The sequence below is a fragment of the Drosophila nasuta genome, chromosome 2R, assembly GCF_023558535.2.
Source record: "Drosophila nasuta strain 15112-1781.00 chromosome 2R, ASM2355853v1, whole genome shotgun sequence".
Taxonomy (NCBI): domain Eukaryota; kingdom Metazoa; phylum Arthropoda; class Insecta; order Diptera; family Drosophilidae; genus Drosophila; species Drosophila nasuta.
Genome location: NC_083456.1, coordinates 26,736,590 through 26,756,882, shown reverse-complemented (window position 1 = coordinate 26,756,882; position 20,293 = coordinate 26,736,590). Strand labels below are relative to the sequence as shown.

Sequence of the window (20,293 nt, the reverse complement as noted above, 5' to 3'; positions counted from 1 at the left end):
CTAAAATGTAGAGAAAAAAAGGAATTGTTAGACTTTTTGACTTTGCCAACTTCTTAAAAGTTGCTAAAAAGTTGTTGCCAATTTAAAAAAAGTAACTTCACAACTGACCATGACGGGACTCGAACCCGCAATCTCCGGATCCGAAGTCCGACGCCCTATCCATTAGGCTACACGGCCTGCTTGATTACCAAAAATTTAGTAACTCTCTAGATAAATTGTATGTTTACATATTACACAAAACTGATCCTTGGAACATGAAAATGGAACATTAAGTTAGGAGAAATACTAAACCCGAGCTTTTTCTTTATATTTTAGTTAATGTTTTAAGTGTTTTATATGTAAAATATATTTATATGCTATTAAAAACTATAATGTGTAATTTCTATAACTTCAAAGAAAGTTAAATTAACTTCTTTTAATCAACTAAATTGCTCAGAAAAATAAAAAGCAAAATGAAATAAATGCCATCCATGACGGGACTCGAACCCGCAATCCCCGGATTAGAAATCCGATGCCTTATCCATTAGGCTACACGGACTATACCGTTATTGCGAATTTGGTAACTGGAGAGCTCAACATTTTTGTTTACAACTTGTGCAAAATGGATCCTTCGAACGTGGCACTAACTGGATAAAAAGATAAAAGCAAAGACTTTGCTCTAAGTCTTAGCTCACTTTTTTTTAATAGCTATATAAGAAAAATATATATACTGCATATTACAAAATTTAAAGTGTAAATTGAAGTTTCTAACTAAGTTAAAAAACCCTTTACCCAATTGTCAACTTTTTTAAAGTTGGTAAAAAAAGAAAAAGCAATTTTCACAACTGACCATGACGGGACTCGAACCCGCAATCTCCGGATCCGAAGTCCGACGCCCTATCCATTAGGCTACACGGCCGTTGAACTTTCGCCAAAATTAATGTTCATATAAAATATGACTTTCTATTGCAAAATAAAAAATGGATGCTGTGCTTAATCTGTAATTATCATCACTCATTTCTAGGCTTAATAATAATCTTTTCTTGAATTTGTAAAATCTTTATAGAATATTATTTAAAATTACAATACTTTTTTCAACAGACTATTTTAAATTGTGAAATTTTAAGAATTAGTGTTATTATTATTATTATATTGAATATAAAATTGGTAATAACTTTTCACAATGGTATATAATATTGCAGTACATTCGTAGCACTTTTAAGTTTGTTTTGAGAATTAAATAAAATTTTGAAAACTACAAAAATAATTCATTAATTTTTTTAATTATTTAAATTTTAAGAGGTTTTTTTTAGCAAAAATGAATAGAAAGTTGTACTTACTTGAATGGTTTGCGTCCGCGCTGCTTGGTGATCTTGTCGAAATGGTTCTTCAGGAAAGTGGCGCGCAGATAGGCGCGTTCACTGTGCTTGGCAGTGACGATCAGAATGTCGTCCATGTTGTAACCCGGCTGACCGAAGCCGTAGCCGGTTGCTGGTGTTCCGTTTGTGTTGTTCACGTTGCCGCAGTTGTCTGCAAAATGAAATCAAAAGACGCAGACGATTGTCATTGATGAGCAAAATTGTTCGGGCATGGGAATGTTACAACTGATAATGAACTGGCCCTAACGACCCCGAAAAAAAAATACATTCCCAATACACACTGCGATTGCATTGGTTTGTGTTGCTGTCGTTTGATAAATAATGTGTGTATTTAGGATTCGACTTTAGCGATTTATGACCCTACTCAAATAGTCCATGTTTGACTTATTTTTTTTTTTCAAAATGCTTTCCACTTGAGCGAAGAAAATGCAACGCAAAGTGTGATAATTTTGTTGAGTACAAACAAAAGGTAAAGTGTATAGTTTTATGGCTTATCAATGAGGATAACAGACAATCGATTGTTGACAAATTTGCCATGATTGAGTTGAAAAGATTGATTTCACATTCATACACTCGAAAGATATTCTGATTTCATCTTGGCGCCTTCATTTCATCATACTCTGGCATTTCTTACATTTCTTGCGTTTAGCACTTTGAATTTTTGTCTTTGACTTTTACACAACTTTAAACATTCCACAATGAGAACTTGGACACAACTGTTTTGAGTCTGTTTGGCTTTAGTTTGCTTAAGCTAAATTAAACAACATAAATTCAAGGCATATAGATGGGCACAATAACAATTTGTTAAGTTTTTATTTTGTCAAGGCGTGTGAGGGCAAATTAATTGCCCGGCTTTTGATGCGATGCGCCTTCTGGCCAACATAAATTCAGTCACGTTCAGAGCATTTAAATAAAATAAAAGACGACAAAGACGACAACGAAGACGATCCGATTCTAAAAACGGTTGCGAACCGATTCGATGTTATCTCCTGGCCAAACTGAAATCCACTGTTGCACTTAAGGCGCTCTGCACAGTTCTCGACATCTTGACACCCACAAATGGCGGCAGACACACATATTTTTTTTTTCTCGCCCCTCGTCACTTTTGCTGCGACTCCATCTCCAAACTTTTGTCTGTGTCTCCGAGAGAGAGACAGAGAGGGAGAGACCCGAGCTCTTCTTCCTGTTGCATGTGGCAGCTGCTGCTCATTATGTGGCCAAAGGGAGACAGAATGTTGCTGCTGCTGTTGCCTTTTATTATTATTATTGTGTAGTATAAATAAAAGGCTTGTGCAAAAATAAAATGACAAGTGGAGCGTTGAATCTTTTCAAAATTTGCATCGTGTATAACAAACATATTTTTTTGCGCATTTTTGTTTTCTAAACGCATGACAACATAATTAACTTGAAAATTGTTGCCTGCCCTCGCCTCGTTGTCCCCCTTGATTCAAACTGCAGATGTGGCGACAAACGCGAAACAAAACTTTTGCCTTTTGTGATTTTGGGTTGATTAATGGCCGTGGCCAAAAAGTTGCTCTTTGCTGCTCCATAATGGCTTTTGTTTCTGCCATTTTCAAACTTAGATTTCGTTGCTGGTTGCTTGCATTGAAATTTATCACTCAATTACATGACAGACGACAGTCTGTCGAAAAATGGTGAACAGGCCAAGTTGCAAGTTGCACGCTGACATTGAAGTGAAGATGTGACTGGAGTTGAGTTGACTTGACTTGTTTGCCAGACTCGCCTGGCAATATTTCAGCGCCAACATCTGGTAATTGTTAAACAGTCGCCGCGGCAATTGCAAGAAAAATGCGACCCTTTGTTTGCCACACTCTCTCTTTGTTTTTATATCACACACACACATACACACAGTGAAACTGCCGCAGCAATTTGCTGAAATTTCACGATTTCTTTTTCTTATTATTTTTGTCTTTTTCTGTAGCTTGCTCTTTGATCGATGCTTTTTTAATGGTGCCCAAATGCAGCTGCATCTGTTAACATTCACTTACTCATATCCACATATTCGTAGTTATTCGTTGCCGCCTTGCGACAGCTGCCAAAGAGCCTGCAACTTCGCTTCGTTGGCATTTTGTTGCCTCTCATTTATATTGTTGTTCTTGCACTTTTATTTATTTATTGTTAATACACGAATTGTATTGCCAAATATTTAGTGCATTTCTCTTTTTAATTGTTGCTGTCGAACAGCGAAAATCTCATCCGCGTCGCGGCTAATTGTCGTTTCGGCATTGCAAATGGAACTGGAAGCTGATGCTCTGGCTTGGTTCTGGGCTTGGGGTTAGTCATTTGATGATTGCCTAGAACTATGCGACTATGCTTTTAATTAATTGATTAAAATAACGCTCGGCGCCAGCTATGTGTGTAGTTAGTGGGCGGTGGGCAGCAAACGGGTTTGATTTGGTTTAATCGAGGCTAGGCAAAGAGCAGCAATGACACGAGCTTAAAGTAGCGGAAGTTGTAAAGCAAACTAAACATAAAATAATACAAAAAGTACAGAAATGACACGAGCTGAAAGTGTCTTCAATTATGACGCAAGGGAAGATTTTCATATGATGTGAAAGAATGGTGATGATACGAGCTGAAAGTGTCTTCAATTATGAAACAAACAGAGAATAAAGTTATGCAAAGTTGCTTCGAAGAAAAATCTGTAAGGGAAGCTTTTCTTCTGGTGTGATCAAGAGTAAGAAAGAGTAGCAATGACACGAGCTGAAAGTAGTGGAAATTGTGAAGCAACCTAATAATGAAATATGCAAAATATTTAAACTTGATTTATAATACAAACTAAGGAAAGTGAACATAAGAATGTGAAGTTGTCTTCATGTTGTTAGCATGTTAACAGCCTTTAAAGAGCTTTTAAAGCTCATTAATATTAAGCTCAGTAGCTTAGTTTGAAGAACTTGTGCCATAACATTTTCATATGAAGTTAGGCACAATAATAAATAACTAAACATGACAGCTTTTAATAATTGTATTTGCCATGCTTGTTGTGCCTATCGATGTCATTTCGAGGAAGTATCATAACTTCTAAAACATGTCCAATTCATCAAGTTTTATTCTGTGAAAAGCTACTTTTATTTGGCTTTGAATGTTTTATGATGGGGTCCCCCCCAAAAAAAAACAACTGCCAGTCCATACAAAGTTACTCTCTGGTGTCTTTTTTGTGATTCTTTTTTTTGTTTGTGAACAATTTGAATAAATGCCAGAGCTGTGTGACATTTTAGCAAGACATAAATCAACGAACGAACGAATGAACAAATAATGCGGGATTAAATGGATTGCGGCCACGAGGCAGCAGCGGATCGCAAATGGAACCGAAACCCCGACCGGACGATACACAAATTAACCCTCCCCCAGATATGTATGTGTGCATATGAATACGATATATAAATGAATATATATACAAAACTCAAATGTGCATACAAAAATACAAAAAAAAAAGAATGCTGCTTCTCGCTCTCTTTGGTTCACAACAATTATCATTTAATTATGTCAACTGTAACTTAATTATGAACGCATCTTTTCAGTTGAGGCCACTTGATTAAAACTGTTTCATATTCAGTGATGTTTTTTGGTTTGGTTAATTGTTGATTTCCGCATGAGATTTGTGAATTCCTCTGCTCAATTAAGCCATGAATCGGTTTAAGTTGCATTGCAATGTGAATATGATTTTTTGTATTTATCATTTATCGCTTGGTAGCTTTGCTCCACTTTTTTTTTTTTTGCGAGAACGCTTTCAATTGTTTTTGCCCATGCCCACTATTTGACTTAGTTTACGCCCACAACGACTAGTCTAACGCTTCAATTTGCCCCTCAGTTTAGTTTGATGTTCATTAAATTGTGTAAATTGCTCAGTTGTTGTTATTGTTGTTGCTGTCTCTTTTCCATATGCTGTGAGTTGTGCTCATTTCGTTACTGTGAGAATTTAACCACTGTGCTACTGTGGACAGTGGACAGTGGGGCAAACACAGAACGGTGTGCGGGCGACGACAACGATTATAAATGACATTGCATTTGGTTTCGGTTTCTGTTTCTGTTTTGGATTCGGTTTTCGAATGCCAATGAATGCGCCTGCATCCGAGGTTGACCAGCCATAAATTGTCATGGTTTCAATCAGTGCGTAGCTTGTTTTCCGATTTAATATGCGAGGTCAAGCTGATGTTTTTCGTATTACACGATCTTCACCATTGATATTGTACTTATAGCCTGTTGAGTTGAATCCACTTTGACCCAGTTAATATGGAATTTATTTGCTTAGTGAAACGGCTCATAATGGAAACATTTAAAAACACATCGTAAACTTTCGAGAATCTTTCGAGTTAAGATATTTTTCGCCTGGCAACGTATTTTACCACCCCAGTCTAAAAGCGAACATAAACAAATATTCAAGCATTTCATTTTCAGTTTTCACTTTCACGATGCATGAAATATTTTCTCCCCCACCCCAATCAGAAAAAAGAGTTCAGAAGTTCAATTTTCACGCTGCATGCCACACAGTTCATATATCTTTGCACTTGCAACCGAGTTGTAAATTTTATAAACAGAAAAACAAGAATGTCTATTGGCTATGGATAGAAGATGATGTTTGCCGAAGAGTTCATAAAACAGCCAGTTGGAAGTTGGCTTAGTCCCTAGACTAAGCATTTTATATGTGGCCTGTCATACGAATCCGATGTGAGCTGCATTTTAAATGCATTTTTTGCTGTAAACAACTTTGGAGGTCTGTCAGCTTTGACTGCGATTCTGGAAGTTGTTTTGTTGTATTCCCTTTTTCTGTTTTTTTTTTTGTTTTTGATGTTTTTGACATTAATGTTTTGTTATTTTTGCTGTCATAAAAGGGCTGGCGTCGGGGGAAGTCAGCATTGGATAGGCTCCCACACACATATGGCCACCAAATCCCTTTCCCATATATTTATCTTGTGTTCCTAGTAGTAGTCTGCTTATAAAAACAATGCAACAGGCAACTCTTTTTTTGTGTCTCTTCTCTTTTTTTAGTGACTATTTTTAGAGCATAATCTATTTTTAATATAAATGTGGATTCCTGGTATCGCTTTAAGGGGCGCTGAATAATTGTGCAGCAGGTGTCAAATGTCTGTCCCCCTTTTTGAATACTATACTTTAAGTACTGACTGAACTCGATTTTTACTTTTTTGGGAAGAGGAAATTGTCATTTCTCATAAGTATTAAAATGATCGTGTAAGATGCAACATTTGTGGTCTTAGCACGAGCTCATCATCTTCCATCTTCCATCTTTCCACCCTATCGCAGTTGTCGCTGATTAATACGGGGGCCCCCAATGTGGTGGCATTCATTTTTGTTGTTGTTTTTTTTTTACAGGAAAGACGACAACTTTGTCAAACACTTCATCAAACATTTCAAATGTCTTCGAAAGGTGTGCATTTGGTATTTCTATTTTTTTCCGCTTCTTCGTTCTTTTTATGTTATTTATTTGATGTTTTGCTGTTGTGGGAGAAATGCATTTCGGTGTGAGATGCATTTGTGTCACTTTGGCAGCCATTTCATAGATCTATGCTCGGTGCTGTATGCTAATAAATGTCTACATAAATTTGAAAGCGACATTTCAGCTACAACAAAATGCAACTGAGGCGCTGCTCATAAATATTCCGTTGAATAATTTAAGGCGCAATGTCTCACACATCATTTGATTTTGTTTCGTTATGGGAAGCTCTTAAATGGAATCAAATGCTTAGATTCTCAGATAAACATATATTAGGGTAGCTGGCTTTTATGGCAAAAGGGGACAACAAGCATGTGATGGAAATATAGTTATTGCCTCTCTACCAAGAAAGCTGCTTAAAGCTCTAAGCAAAGCTCATTAATAATGTGCTTTTAAGAATTGATTGAAACAGTTTCCGACCCTATTTAATAATATTATTCAAGGTTAATTGGCGTGAGTAAATCGCTTCTATTAAGCTGCAGCACTTAAAACATTAAATCAGCCCGCAGCTTTTGCATTTCTTTTAACTAAGTAGTTGTCGCAGTATCGCATTCAAAATGTTATTATTATAATCTTTTTTTTTGTCTTTCATTTTTTTTTTTTGGGATATGCATTGACAATAAAAAATAAAGAAGTGGGAAAAAAACAACGGCGACAACAACAAAACTTGACAATAATCAACTCAAATTTTTCATTTCCGTTTATTAAAGCAGAGCACGAGAGTGTCGCCAAGCGAAAGAGACAAAGAGAGCGATACTGATGCTGCGTGCATACATAATTTTCTGTTAGTGTGTGCGAGCGAGAGAGCATGTTAGTGTGTGTGCGTGTGTGAATGTGTGTGTGACGTTTCCTGCGTGCAATTTATGCTGTAGGCTCTAGAGATGAGGCAAAGCAAGCAAATGAATGTGTTGGAAAACATTTAAATACAAATACTGAAAAAAAGAATATAGTTTGAAGCGGTACAAAATTAAATTATTAAGTTAATGCTTGAAATACATTTTAATTTATTTTGTATTAATATTAATTTGTGATGAAGCAAAGCAAGCCAATTAAGGGAATATTAAAATAGATTGCAGAACAAAAATTGACAAAACATTGAATTGAATTATTTAACTAAAGCATAGAATTGTTGTATATTAAATTGTATTCACTGATGTGTTGTGTTTTAAATTTTCTTAACAAAATTAAAATTAAATATACAACAAATTGCTTTTTATAAATTTCATAGCAAAATGAAAGTTATATACAACAATTTTTTTTATATTTTCACAAAGAAAATCGATATTTTCTAAATTTAATGCTTAAATATTTCAAAATTATTATTAACGTTTTATTTACATAAAATCTTATTTGTGTTAGGTTATGTTCTGCTTATAGCTGCTTCCATCACTAACTTATCGCATGTCCATCTCTTGTCCATCTCTAGCATTAGCTTTGACAACACTACGCTCACACACACACTCACACATTTGCTTAGCCACACACATACAGCCTCATTTATGCTTTCACTGCTGTCTGCTGTTGTCTTCTATGAGCGATTTCCGGTGCAAGCGTCGCAGTTAGCGTCGCTGCAACTGCAAACTGTACGTTACTTTCTGCCTTTGTTGTTATTATTATTGTTCTTGTTGCTGTTGTTGTTGCACATGTTTATATGCTGCATGCAACGGCACCTGCCACATTTGTGCGCTTTGCCAGACGTTGCGCCTGCGCCTTCAGCGAGTTTCGCTTCCCTGCTCAGTTTTGCTCTCTTCCCCCTTTTAAAGGGGGGCAGCACTTGTGTCCCCCCTCTTTGGCTGCAACATTTATGGCTATGTTGCTCAGCATTTGCATCACGCACAGCCCTTTCAATTATAATTGCTGCCTTTGCTTTTGCTTTGCTGCCTTTTTGCTATTTTTATCCATCTATTTTGCTTTGACGTCGGCACGCGGCCGTCACAAAAACTAACGTAATGGAAAAAAACAAATACAATATCAGTACTGCACAATTTTTGAAGCACGCGCTGCAGTTGCACATCTGTTTTTTCTGTTTTTTTTCGGTGGGGCAGCTGCTGCTGAATGTGCCCCCTGGTTGCAAAGGATGCCCCCGTATATAGCGTTTAAAATGTCTGGCTTTGCCTTTTTTCCTCTTCATATTTTGTTGTTTTTGTTATTAATTAAAAAACAAAAACCTAGTCTAGACGATTTAAATGGGCGCAGCTTCAGCGGAAATTCAATCTGTGCTCTATTTTTGAGTAGAGCACGCAGTTTTTCCCCCTCATCAGCATTTTTGAAGGGTGGATCAGATATACACACACACACACACACAGTCTTGTGTACACACGTGCTGTGTTTTAATGCAGGATTACAATGCATTGAGCTACAAGTTTTTCAGCTATCGCACGTACACGGAAATTGAACGCCTGCTTCGGCTGTCAATTGAACGGAAATTGAAATCCTTTAATTACACAGTCCCCCCAGAAATTTGATGATACAAAAAAAAAATAACAATAAATAACAATAAAAAATAACATAACATCTCCAATGGAGAATTGAAAATCAAAACCTAGCTCGACACGCACTTTAAACCCTTTCGGCATTTGCTTTGATTTTTTTAAAGAAAAATTACAGCGACTGCATTTGAAATTTAAGGGTTTCAATCGGCGTTGGTCTTTCGTTTTTTTTTTTTTAATTGTTTTCAGATGTTTTTCTATTGATTTTCTATTTTCTTTTTTGAGTGCACTTCAGTTGTACTTCATCTTCAACTTCAACTCACCGCAACAGAACGTTTCCATTTCAATGTCTTCGCTTTTGAGCAGCATTTTGAGCGTTTATAGTTTTTCTTGTTTTTGTTTCAAGTATGAAGTGAATATCTTTGCATTAGCTGCATCACTCGCGAACACTCACACACACATATACGATACACTGGCGCTTCAGTTAAGTTGGCTTAAATGAGCGAGCATGCGCAACGTCAAGTTGCCACAGTCCTTCAACTTCAACTGGCGGACAGTCGCTGTTGGCTTAAAGCTGTCGGCTCATCGCAACTTGGGCCTCCCAAACAATTTGAATGCCAAGAATAATAATGAGCCAAAGAGAGAGTAACTCCCTCACTCACTCTCTCTCTCTCTCTCTGTCTCTCTATGTCTGCGCTCTCTTGCGTTCGTCTCTCAATAAATAATGCATTAAAAAGATTATAAAATAATAAAAGTCAAGCGCTGTGGTTGGTTGTTGTTGTACGTGCCCCGTGTGACGTTTGCCTGCTTTCAACGCGTTATCCATTTTAAGTAAGGGCCAAGAAAGAAGCTTGCGAATGAAGCCCGAAGCCCGAAGCTGGCTATAAACAGAATTATGGCATTTTAAGTGGCCAACAGCGCCAATTTGATGGCATTCGCTAGCCAATCTCAGATGCCAATGTTTTGCACTCGAGTTCTCAAGCCCAAAAGCGGCTCGAAGTCGACTGTAAACAGTTAGCTTGCAAATAGAACGGCATAAAAAAAAAAAACAACAAAAAAGTATAAACAAATGATTTAAATGGCAGCACAGACAAGGGCAAAATACTTGCAATAAATAAGCCCAAGGAATATAATTTACTAGAAGACTCAAGTTTAAATTTAATTTAAATAAAAAGGTAAGGATAAAGCAAAGTTTTGTTGCCTGTGAGAAAAAGGTTTAAAAATAGTCGGAAACCTCGGTACGTGAGCAAAATATGCCAGCATAATTCTTTGTATGTTATCCTCGATGCAGAGCCCAAAATTATGCAAATGTGGCATGCAACTCGCATAATATTTATGAATGCAACAGGTGGTTGAGAGCTCTGCCTCACGGGAGGGGGTCAAGGAAATTGACCAAAATGAAAAGAGAAAACAAACAAAATAGCATTTTCCTTCATTAGGATTTTGCGGACAAATGAAGTCTGAAGTCTGTTTGTTATGCAGTGCACAGGGTTATGGTCGCTAGACGTTCGAGTATTGAACCCCCAGCGGTAGCAATGACAGTGGCGGAGTGGCAGAGTGGAAAGTGGCAGGGGCAGCAAAAATGGAGTCGAAGTCGGCTCTGCTTTGTCTTTTGGCAGCGTGTTTGTAATCTGATGAACAGATGTTCTCAGAATTGAAGACAGCGGGCTGCTGCTGCTGCTGTTGTATGCCACATGCCACATGCCACTTACTCATAAACAAGTGCAGCGCGTAGCACAAAGCGATTTTGACGTTTGACCCGAAATCACCTGCCACTCGATATATTGTATATATGGACTGCAAGCAGTCTATAAATTGATGTATGGCACATTGCTGTAACCATATAAAAAGTGTTGCAAAAGACGCGCTGTTTACTTGTCCCCCTCTTTTTTGTGAGATTGCTTTGATGTGCCACACACACTCGCACACACACACGCACAACATTTGTATGCGCAATTGGCCTAAAGTGTGTGCTGCCAAATTTGGCCAAACGCTTGAATGGCACGCGCCATATGCTAAATAGTTTTGCTTCTCCGACTTTGCTTCTTCCGACTCCACCCACCCAAAGACTCGAGACTGTGGAGTTCACGCTTCCGTGCCATTAACACGTTTGAAGCAGAAGCAGCAGCAGCAACAGCAACTCAAAACAAAACAAACAAACAAACCAAACAGTCAATGGCCACGGCTATCAATTATGCAAAGTTCCTGCCTGTAAAGTTGACTCCCTTTTCAGCACTTTTTGCCCCGTCTTCCGTTCTGTGCCACGCGCGCCTTTTGCAAAAACATTTTTCAATTTATGCTTTTCTGCACACCATTTGCCACACCCACTTTTGTTTACCCCCTCTAGTCGATTCGATACGATTCAATTCGTTTATTGACTTTTGTCATTTTGTTGTTTTGTGCGTTTTCCGCTTTGAGGCGGAGGTTGCGCATCCGCCATGTTGTCCACTCTGCCACTGCAATTGCAACTGCACTTTGCCGGAAATGTGTGCCCCACACACACACACACACACACCTACACACACACACATAGTAATGATTTGCATATTTGCAATTTTGATAGCTCAAAACATTTGAAAGAATTATGAACTCGTTTTTGCTATTGTGGAAATTGATAATGTTCTTTTTTTCGCCATAAATTTAGGTGTTCAAATTGAAGTTTGTACAAAGTGTGTCAATTGCTTTGGGTTCTTTGTGACAAAGTGGAATTGAAAATGCTTTAAAATGAATATTGAATGCATAAATCGAAGCATTTCACTTAAAGAGTTTCGTTCACTTAAGTTCTCATCAATATTTATCTTAGACAAGTGCTTGAAGTGGCTTCTCCAGTCGATAATCTCTACAGATAAGTTCTCAAGTGCACCTTGAAATTACCTACTATAAATAATATTGTCCTGAGCACATCATAAACCATCAAGTTGTATGACTTTAACTGCATCATCAGAGATTCAGTAGCCATTGCGTTGACATACATCACAACCCCAACCTCAACGTACGACACGACACTGTCAATGTCAGTTAGGATGAGGCATAAGCGACTCACTCATTACGCCTCAGTATAAAAGTGAAATACAAAAAACAATAGCATACGCTGGCGACACGCTGGCGGCAATAACAGCAACAAATACAATTATCACTTGCGTAAACATTTAAATGTTGTTAAATGCATTCACTCGACTGCCGCAGACATGGCATGGCGCCTGCAAAAAAGGAGGCACAGTTCCAGTTGCTTCTTAATATGCAAACGTGATGCACACAGACAGAAGAAGAGAACACAACAGAACTGAACAGAGCAGAGTCGGAGCGTGAGTATTTCTCGGGATCGGCCTGTCAAGCGTTTTGCATTTGCGGCCTGACAGCCGCCAAAGTGCAAAAATGCGAACACAAAACGAGGCCAACAAAAGTGGCATTTTAATAATATACGCACACACATTTTACTATATACTATTGCACTTCTCAATAACTGGCATCTTTTGATTAAGTTTAAGGGCATATTTATTTATTTTATATGCAGTCTAATTTGCTTAAATGCCTAGAGTACTTTTGTCAAGTTTCAGAGGTAGATACGAGTATCTTTAAAAGGCAACAAATGTAATTTTAGTGGTCAACATTTAAGCAAGACAACCAAAAAATGAGATGAGTATCTTCAAAATATATGTTAACTACGCGTATTTATCTATTTTGTATCTATCAGTATAAATATATCTAGATAGATAGATAAATAGCTAGGTTTACGTATATTTTTGTTATGCATTTGAGTTAAGTAGAAATATATTTTAATATCTATTAAGCTTTCTTTATATCGATCTACCTTAGTAGATTATATAAAGAAGGGTATTTGAAGAAGATATTGCATCTTTCTTTATGCTCCATCTATATTTCTATTTTACTAATATGCATTTCAATATATACTGAACTGTACATCCACCTTTCTATTGACCTTTCATATTTTAAAGTATATTATTAACTTTCTTAGAATCTACAAAATGAATTATCTTATTAAAATATCCATTCAGTTTTCAAACTATTTTTTTTATATGGTCTTGCTATCTATCTCTTTACATATCGAGCTTTTCTACTTTTCATCTTTGTATTTTGTTTTTATATATATTTTTCTATCTTTGTATCTTTCTACCTAACTATCTCTATCCATCTGTACATTTCTTATTTATCTATCAGACTATCTTCGTATCTTTTTATCTATCTATCTCTATCCATCTGTATATTATTTATATGTATTTATCTTTTTGACTATCTTTGTATCTTCATATCGAACTATATCCATTTATATTTTTCTTCATCTCTTAAATGCATTTAATAAAAGTGCTTTGTTTTGACTTACCTCTACGACTGCGATAGGAGCTGCCGCGGAATTTGTTTGGCGACACCACTGGCGGACGTGGGGCCAGCATGCTGGGCACCTCATCCGGCGAACTGGGTCCAATCAATGGCGATGTGCACGTCGAGCTGCCAGATGTGTTGAGCTGTCGCTGCTGATGCTGTTGATGCTGCTGTTGTTGTGCCCAGTTGCCAAACGAATGGCGACGTGTGCCGCTGCTGTTGTTTCCTCCACTTGGCAGCGTATGATGACGTTGGGATTTGCTGGAGATGAGCAAGGGAGAGAGAGAGGGAGAGAGGAGCAAAAGTACGCACGATTAGCACAGTCAATGCTAATGAAAAGGCGGAAAGGGCAGGCCAATGGGACTGGCATCGGTAATGGGAATCACACTTTTGGCAAACTGTCAACAGCTGCATCCTGTCAACACACACACACCCAAGTACACTTATTGCGATCACTCACCTTGCATTGAAGACCTCATCGTGCTCGGAGATGCCACCTCCAGGGCACTGAGAGCTGTGCGTTTCATTGCAGGAGCCAAGACGCTCGCGAAATGATTCCGAATGCGAATTCGACGATCGTTGGCGATACATCAGCGGCTGCAGTTCAAACGAGTGCTACGAGTGCAAAATGGAAATGCAAATGGAAATGAATGCAACAAATTATTAGAAGGAAATGCTGAATGGAGAAATGCTTAAGCATAAACAGGAAGTTGCGCAGATCGGATAAATGATAAACACGATCGCATGGCGCTTTCTCTTGAACTCACTTGTGAGAAACCGCCCAGAGAGTTGAAGCTGCCGCGAGGGCTGCCAAAGGCCATTGTTGCTGTTGTATCCAAGTTGGCCGATGTCATGAGACGCATCTGTTCCGGATTGCCGGCCAATGGCCGCGGGCTGCTGCCCTTGGAGTTGCGGCGTTTGAATATCGAGAAGCCCTTGCCCGACGACTGCGAGTCCGGGGTGCGGGGCGATTTGGTGTCATTGCAGAAATAACAGGGATTATCTGAAAGCAGAGACGATATGGCAAAAATTGTTAAGTGCTTAAATATATAGAGTAAACATTACAAAAAATGAATATATTAAATATAGAAAAGACATGGCAAATATTTTTAAATTCTTAAAGTCTTATATATTTCATATATAGAGTATACATAAAAATATATACAAATTAAATAAGATATAAGTAAAAAAAGATAAAAATCAAAATGATATGTTAAATAAGATATATATAAAATTATGAATACTCTACAATATGAAAATTATTTACATAAACATAACATCAAAATCAATATATTCAATAGTATTTCGTAAACCATATATTAAAGAAGAAAACTTTTACTAAAGAATAATAATTTTATGAATTATTCAGGTTAAATTACTTTTTTTTAGAATTTCAAATATTTTATCCGATTTATTATGAATAAAATGTAATGTATTAGAAAAAAGATTTATATATTATATAAAAATTATGTATGGTTTTTAATAGTATAAAAAACCAATTGAAAAAAAATCCTAGTTGCTTTCTACAAAGTTTAATAATGTTCTTTTAAGTTCCTTAAGACATATAACTACTATTATTCGTTTAGTGAGATGTATCTCCCGAAACTTTTACCATTACTTCTAAAAAGCATTTCAATGAATTTCCAAGTTTACCTGAGAAGAAAGCGTTTGTACTATTATCCATGGTGAGAAACATCTTGAGATCGTATCGAGTTGAGCGTGCTCAAGTTGAGTTCGTTAGTTTCGTTACGTTTCGTTTACTTGAACAATCTATTCACGATTGTTTTGCTCTGTCAATTCACAATTGCAATTTATGATGCATTTTCTCTAAGCACTTGGCTCTTCGAATACGTTGTTGCACTTTCACTAGCTGCGACTGCGCACGCGCCACACTCACACACACATGTACACTTGTACACGCACACACACAGTTTGGAGTTTGTTTGCCAAAAATGGCAAAAGAGATAAATTAAAATAAAATCGTTTTTTGTTTTCACTACGTAAATTGTGTGCAATGTCAGTTTGATTGATTTGATATTCGAAAGCGCGCGCCAAATAAATTCAAAATGTAACGGATGAAAAGTTGTTGTTGTTGTTGATGTTGCTGTTGCTTGGTCGTAATTTCTACGCGTTGCGCGTGCGTCTGCATTGACATCCCGAAACGGAATAAATTCTAAAACTTCAACGAGAACAAAACACTTGAGCTGTCTGCTTCAGCGTCTGCGCTGACGTCGACGTCAGCGTCGCTGCTGCTGCTGCTGCCTGGCATAGAGAATCCCTTGTCGCTTTGGTTATTTTATTTTTCCATGCGCTGTTGCTCTTACTTACTTCTTCTTTCTCCTCTTCTGACTGCAGTCGGCGATCTCCCTCGCACACGCACAGCACACGCACAAACACAAACATACGCACACACAAACTAACGCACATGCGGGATCAGTGTTTAAATATGTTTACCATATTGCACCCACTCACACTGTCGCTGCCGCTGCCTCTGTCGCAGTCGCTGCTTCTGCCGCTTGGCCATTCGAGTACGCGTCGCTTGTCAGAGGAAAAACTCTCCATGCTGTGCGCAATACTGTTTTCCAAACAACATCGTCGTCGTCGTTGTTGTTATTGTTGTACCTGCGCATGTTTTTCTTTTGCGTGCGTTTTTCGCATGATCAAAATACTGTCGTTCTCGTTGCGCATGATTTTTGATTCCCAACCAACTATCATATCCCATACTCTTCGTCCCCATCCCATTCCATCCCATTCTATCCCATCGCATGCAGCAAACGTTTTGTCTTGTGCTCGTCGCGCATATTTGATGAGTTCCGATAGCGAAGCCAGCAGCAACAACAACATAAACAGCAACAACAACAACAACTGCTAAGGTAATAGTGACTGCGAGTCGGCAGTCGTGTCTTATCAGTGTCAAAGTTTGAATTTGTCTGCAGTTTGAATTGATTCTTATTCCTCTTTTGCCTCGCATTTGTTTTCAAACAACAATGAAATATCGTGAAAACAAAAGGGACTCGATACGTGAAGTATTAAAGGTAGAGATTTAGTTAAACTTTTGTTTCCAATTTATATTTAGATATAAGATTATAGGTGTTTTAATACGACTATTGTGATTATAATGTTACTTTAAAAAAGTTTTTAATAAAAAATCTTTGAATTTGAAGTCTTATTGAAGTTACAGAAATGCTTTTAGTAGTAATAATGGTATAAATGTTTTATTGAATATACATATATATATATTGTATATTGTTGTATATAGCAATATCAAAAGTATTTAGCTAAATTATCAGTGGTAAACTATATAGAATCAATAAATTATTTTGAAAATATTTTAAACTCCTAACCTTCACATTAAGTTTTGTAAAAAAAAAACAATAAAACAATCATAAACAAAAAGTAAACAACAAATAATTTGAAGTCATCTTAAATTGAAAAAATATACGAAGATTGAAGAAATACTCTAAAATTTTGTAGTAAAATAAGTTTAATCGTATCATTCTGGAGTGAATGGAGAAGTTGGATATTTAATATTTTTTATGGTGCTAGTTATAGTAAATGTATTTACTTTCATAAAGGTAAAAATTTTAAGAGTAGTAAAATAGGATTAATTATCTATTGCTTAAAAAAGAAAGACAGCAATACAATCAACCATACATCAAGATGAGTATTTCACTTAGTATTTCCACCTCATGATAATACCAAGAAAATAGTATATTATTTATATACTGTGATAATATAATAATAATATATATACTATAATATATGGTATACTAAAAGTATATTAGTATTTCCAATAATATAATACTTTGATTTGGAAATAGTATATAATTTATATAGTATAATACTATAAAAATAATATATACATATACTATAATATATGGTATTAAGAGAATAGTAGTATTTTCAATAATAGTTTGAATAGCTATTAACATTAATTAATTAAAGATTTTCTATTTCTTCAAAACAAAGAGGGCAATACCCTGACTCTATGCTAAACAAAGAAGAGTCTTAAAAAGTGCATTGTTGTTGAAGCATAATATCCTCAACATATATAGCACACCACACATTGTGCTAATAAGATTGGCATGCCAAATGGTCATCAATGCAATGTGCTGGCCAAAATAGACAGGCATTTATGCTCGTAAAAGGCATGAAAAACAAAAAGACGACGACAAAAATGTAGATTGCAAACGTTGCAGGCAGAAAATTCGTATGGAGGAAGACAGAGCAGCAAACAACCATCAAAGGCCCAAAACACATCTGAGGTATGCACATTAAAAATTGTGTTAGACGGGCGCATTGAGAATGTCCATAAGAGCAGGGCAAAATGTGGAGAATAGTGTACAATAATTAAGGGAAGCGACTCCATGTGGCCGGAGACTGTGGAATTTCTGAAGTGGACTGGGACTGCAAACTGAAGCTGAAGCTGAAACTGAGACTGGGCCAAACTGAGTGAGTGCAACGCAGATGCAACGGACATTGGGACCTATGGAAAACTCGTAAAAAGTCGGTCGCCTTGCCACGGAAATTGCACATTTCGTAGTTCATAAAATGTAGTAAAAGTACTAGTAGAAGAGGTCTTCCTCTCTTTCTCTCTTGAGTGCTGCATCAGCCTCTCCAGGGGCGCAGGCAAATGATCTTGAAATGCCGAGATACTTATAAAATTGTATTTTGCCTGCACATAAATGTCAAGTTGTTGTCTTCGCCTCCACGCACTTTGACTCTCTCTCAGTCTCTCTCAGTTTGGAGTTTTACTTGTCTTTTGTATTGGGAATTGTGAAGCGAGTTTGCCTCGTGTCTCTAGTCGTAAATCTGTACACGCTCTCTGCTATGGAGACTACCCAAGCTGCAACCCTTTCACTCCTCTGGGCGCCATTTGTTGCACTCGCTGATTATTCTATGGCGTTGACAGGTTAATCGCTCTCTCTATTCGCTTTGTTCAAAACGTTTCTCTAGGGTCAGTTTAGTGCTTTGATGAAGTGATTCACCTTTGCTTCAAAGCAACTCTAGTTCTCCAAACTATTGATTTTTATATTCAAAGTTGCCAGCAATGACAGTTGAGAATTTCTATACAAATAAACCTTATCAACCGTAATTTAAAGCCATGTTAACAAGGCAATAATGACTGCCTTTAATGGCTTGTCCAGCAAGCTGCATAAATAAATTATTAGCGAACAAACTTGCAATTTGTAATTTGTACTCCAAGTGCATTTTTCCTATCGATTTCCAACGTTTGCGTGTATTTTCCTATTTGTATTTGCGTTTTGTAATAATTTCCCCCATCAACTTTTTGCCCTGAAACAATAACAAAGGTCGTGCTCGCGTATTTACTCAGCTATTTTCTTGGGAATTCCGCATAGTCAGGCAGCGAAAAGAACTGTTCCAGTTGCAATTGCTCCTTCTGCTGCTGTAATTTTGTATTTTGAATCATTTTATGCGCACTACGCGTTTTCCTTCACGTTCAATTGAACATTTTTGTTTATTATTTTCGACTTTTTATGATTTAACCCCAAGCAGCAGCAGCAAGCAAGCAGCAGATGGGGAAAACCGAAGCACGCCGAACCAAAACAGAAATGAAAATTGAAATATGTCGAAGAAAAACTGACAAAAGGCAACGTAGCGTCCGTCATCCTGCCCGGAAGTTTGGCGACGCACAATTTCAGTTTGGGGGGCGGGCATCTTATGATTATTATGATTATTATTATGCTAAGTATTTTGAATTTCCTCGACAGAAAATTTGTGTTGCAGGTGCTGCAACTGCTTCCTTGGAAATCAAAACACCAAAACTGAATGCCATTTGCATTTGTTATTTCTAAGGGCCACACATACTAAGAGAGTAGTATTTTTTTGTATTTTTAGTATTTTTCTGGTATTATTTGTGTATTTTCAGTATTCTCAACAGAAAATTTGAGTTGCAATTGCTAATAGAGGAGTATTTTTAGTATTTTTCTGGTATTAATTGTGTATTGTCAGTTTTCTCAGCAGAAATATTCTCAACAGAAAATTAGTGTTGCAAGTGTTGCAACTGCTTCCTTGAAAATCAAAACACCATACATTTGCATTTGTTATTTGTGAAAGCCACACATACTAAAAGAGTAGTATTTCTTTTGGTATTTTTCTGTTATTAATTGAGTTTCCTCAACAGAAAATTTGTGCTGCAGGTGTTACGACTGCTTCCTTGAAAACCAAAACACAAAAACTGAATGCCATTTAAATTTGTATTTCAGAGGGCTACACATACCAAAAGAGTAGTATTTCTTTTGGTATTTTTCTGGTATTAATTGTGTATTTTTAACTTCTTCAACAGAAAATGTATGTTGCTGAAACTGCTTCCTTGGAAATCAAAACACCAAAACTGAATGCCATTTGCATTTGTTATTTCTAAGGGCCACACATACTAAGAGAGTAGTATTTTTTGTATTTTTAGTATTTTTCTGGTATTATTTGTGTATTTTCAGTATTCTCAACAGAAAATTTGAGTTGCAATTGCTAATAGAGGAGTATTTTTAGTATTTTTCTGGTATTAATTGTGTATTGTCAGTTTTCTCAGCAGAAATATTCTCAACAGAAAATTTTTGTTGCAAGAGTTGCAACTGCTTCCTTGAAAATCAAAACACCATACATTTGCATTTGTTATTTGTGAAAGCCACACATACTAAAAGAGTAGTATTTCTTTTGGTATTTTTCTGTTA

At 36.8% G+C, this 20,293-nt stretch overlaps 1 protein-coding gene and 3 non-coding genes across 7 annotated transcripts in view; all 4 read right to left on the bottom strand.

Annotated features, from left to right (window-relative positions):
- LOC132785535 (phosphoinositide 3-kinase adapter protein 1) overlaps positions 1-20,293 on the bottom strand; it is a 37,197-nt gene that overhangs the window by 3,430 nt on the left and 13,474 nt on the right. Inside the window, exons 1-5 of one of the 4 annotated variants that reach the window (XM_060791675.1) lie at positions 15,255-15,736; positions 14,369-14,604; positions 14,062-14,216; positions 13,603-13,862; positions 1,320-1,509 (exon numbers count right to left, since the gene is read on the bottom strand). In XM_060791675.1, coding sequence (XP_060647658.1) covers positions 1,320-1,509; positions 13,603-13,862; positions 14,062-14,216; positions 14,369-14,604; positions 15,255-15,297 — 884 coding nt within the window. In that variant the 5' untranslated portion in view covers positions 15,298-15,736. Of the gene's footprint in view, positions 1-1,319; positions 1,510-3,367; positions 3,569-9,583; positions 9,796-13,602; positions 13,863-14,061; positions 14,217-14,368; positions 14,605-15,254; positions 15,737-20,293 lie in introns of those variants that run through there. The other 3 variants (XM_060791676.1, XM_060791678.1, XM_060791677.1) reach the window with 3 other exon arrangements.
- Trnar-ucg (transfer RNA arginine (anticodon UCG)) lies at positions 105-177 on the bottom strand. The gene has a single exon. It is a non-coding gene; the product is annotated as a tRNA-Arg (tRNA).
- On the bottom strand, positions 466-538 carry Trnar-ucu (transfer RNA arginine (anticodon UCU)). Its single transcript has one exon. It is a non-coding gene; the product is annotated as a tRNA-Arg (tRNA).
- Positions 826-898, bottom strand: Trnar-ucg (transfer RNA arginine (anticodon UCG)). Its single transcript has one exon. It is a non-coding gene; the product is annotated as a tRNA-Arg (tRNA).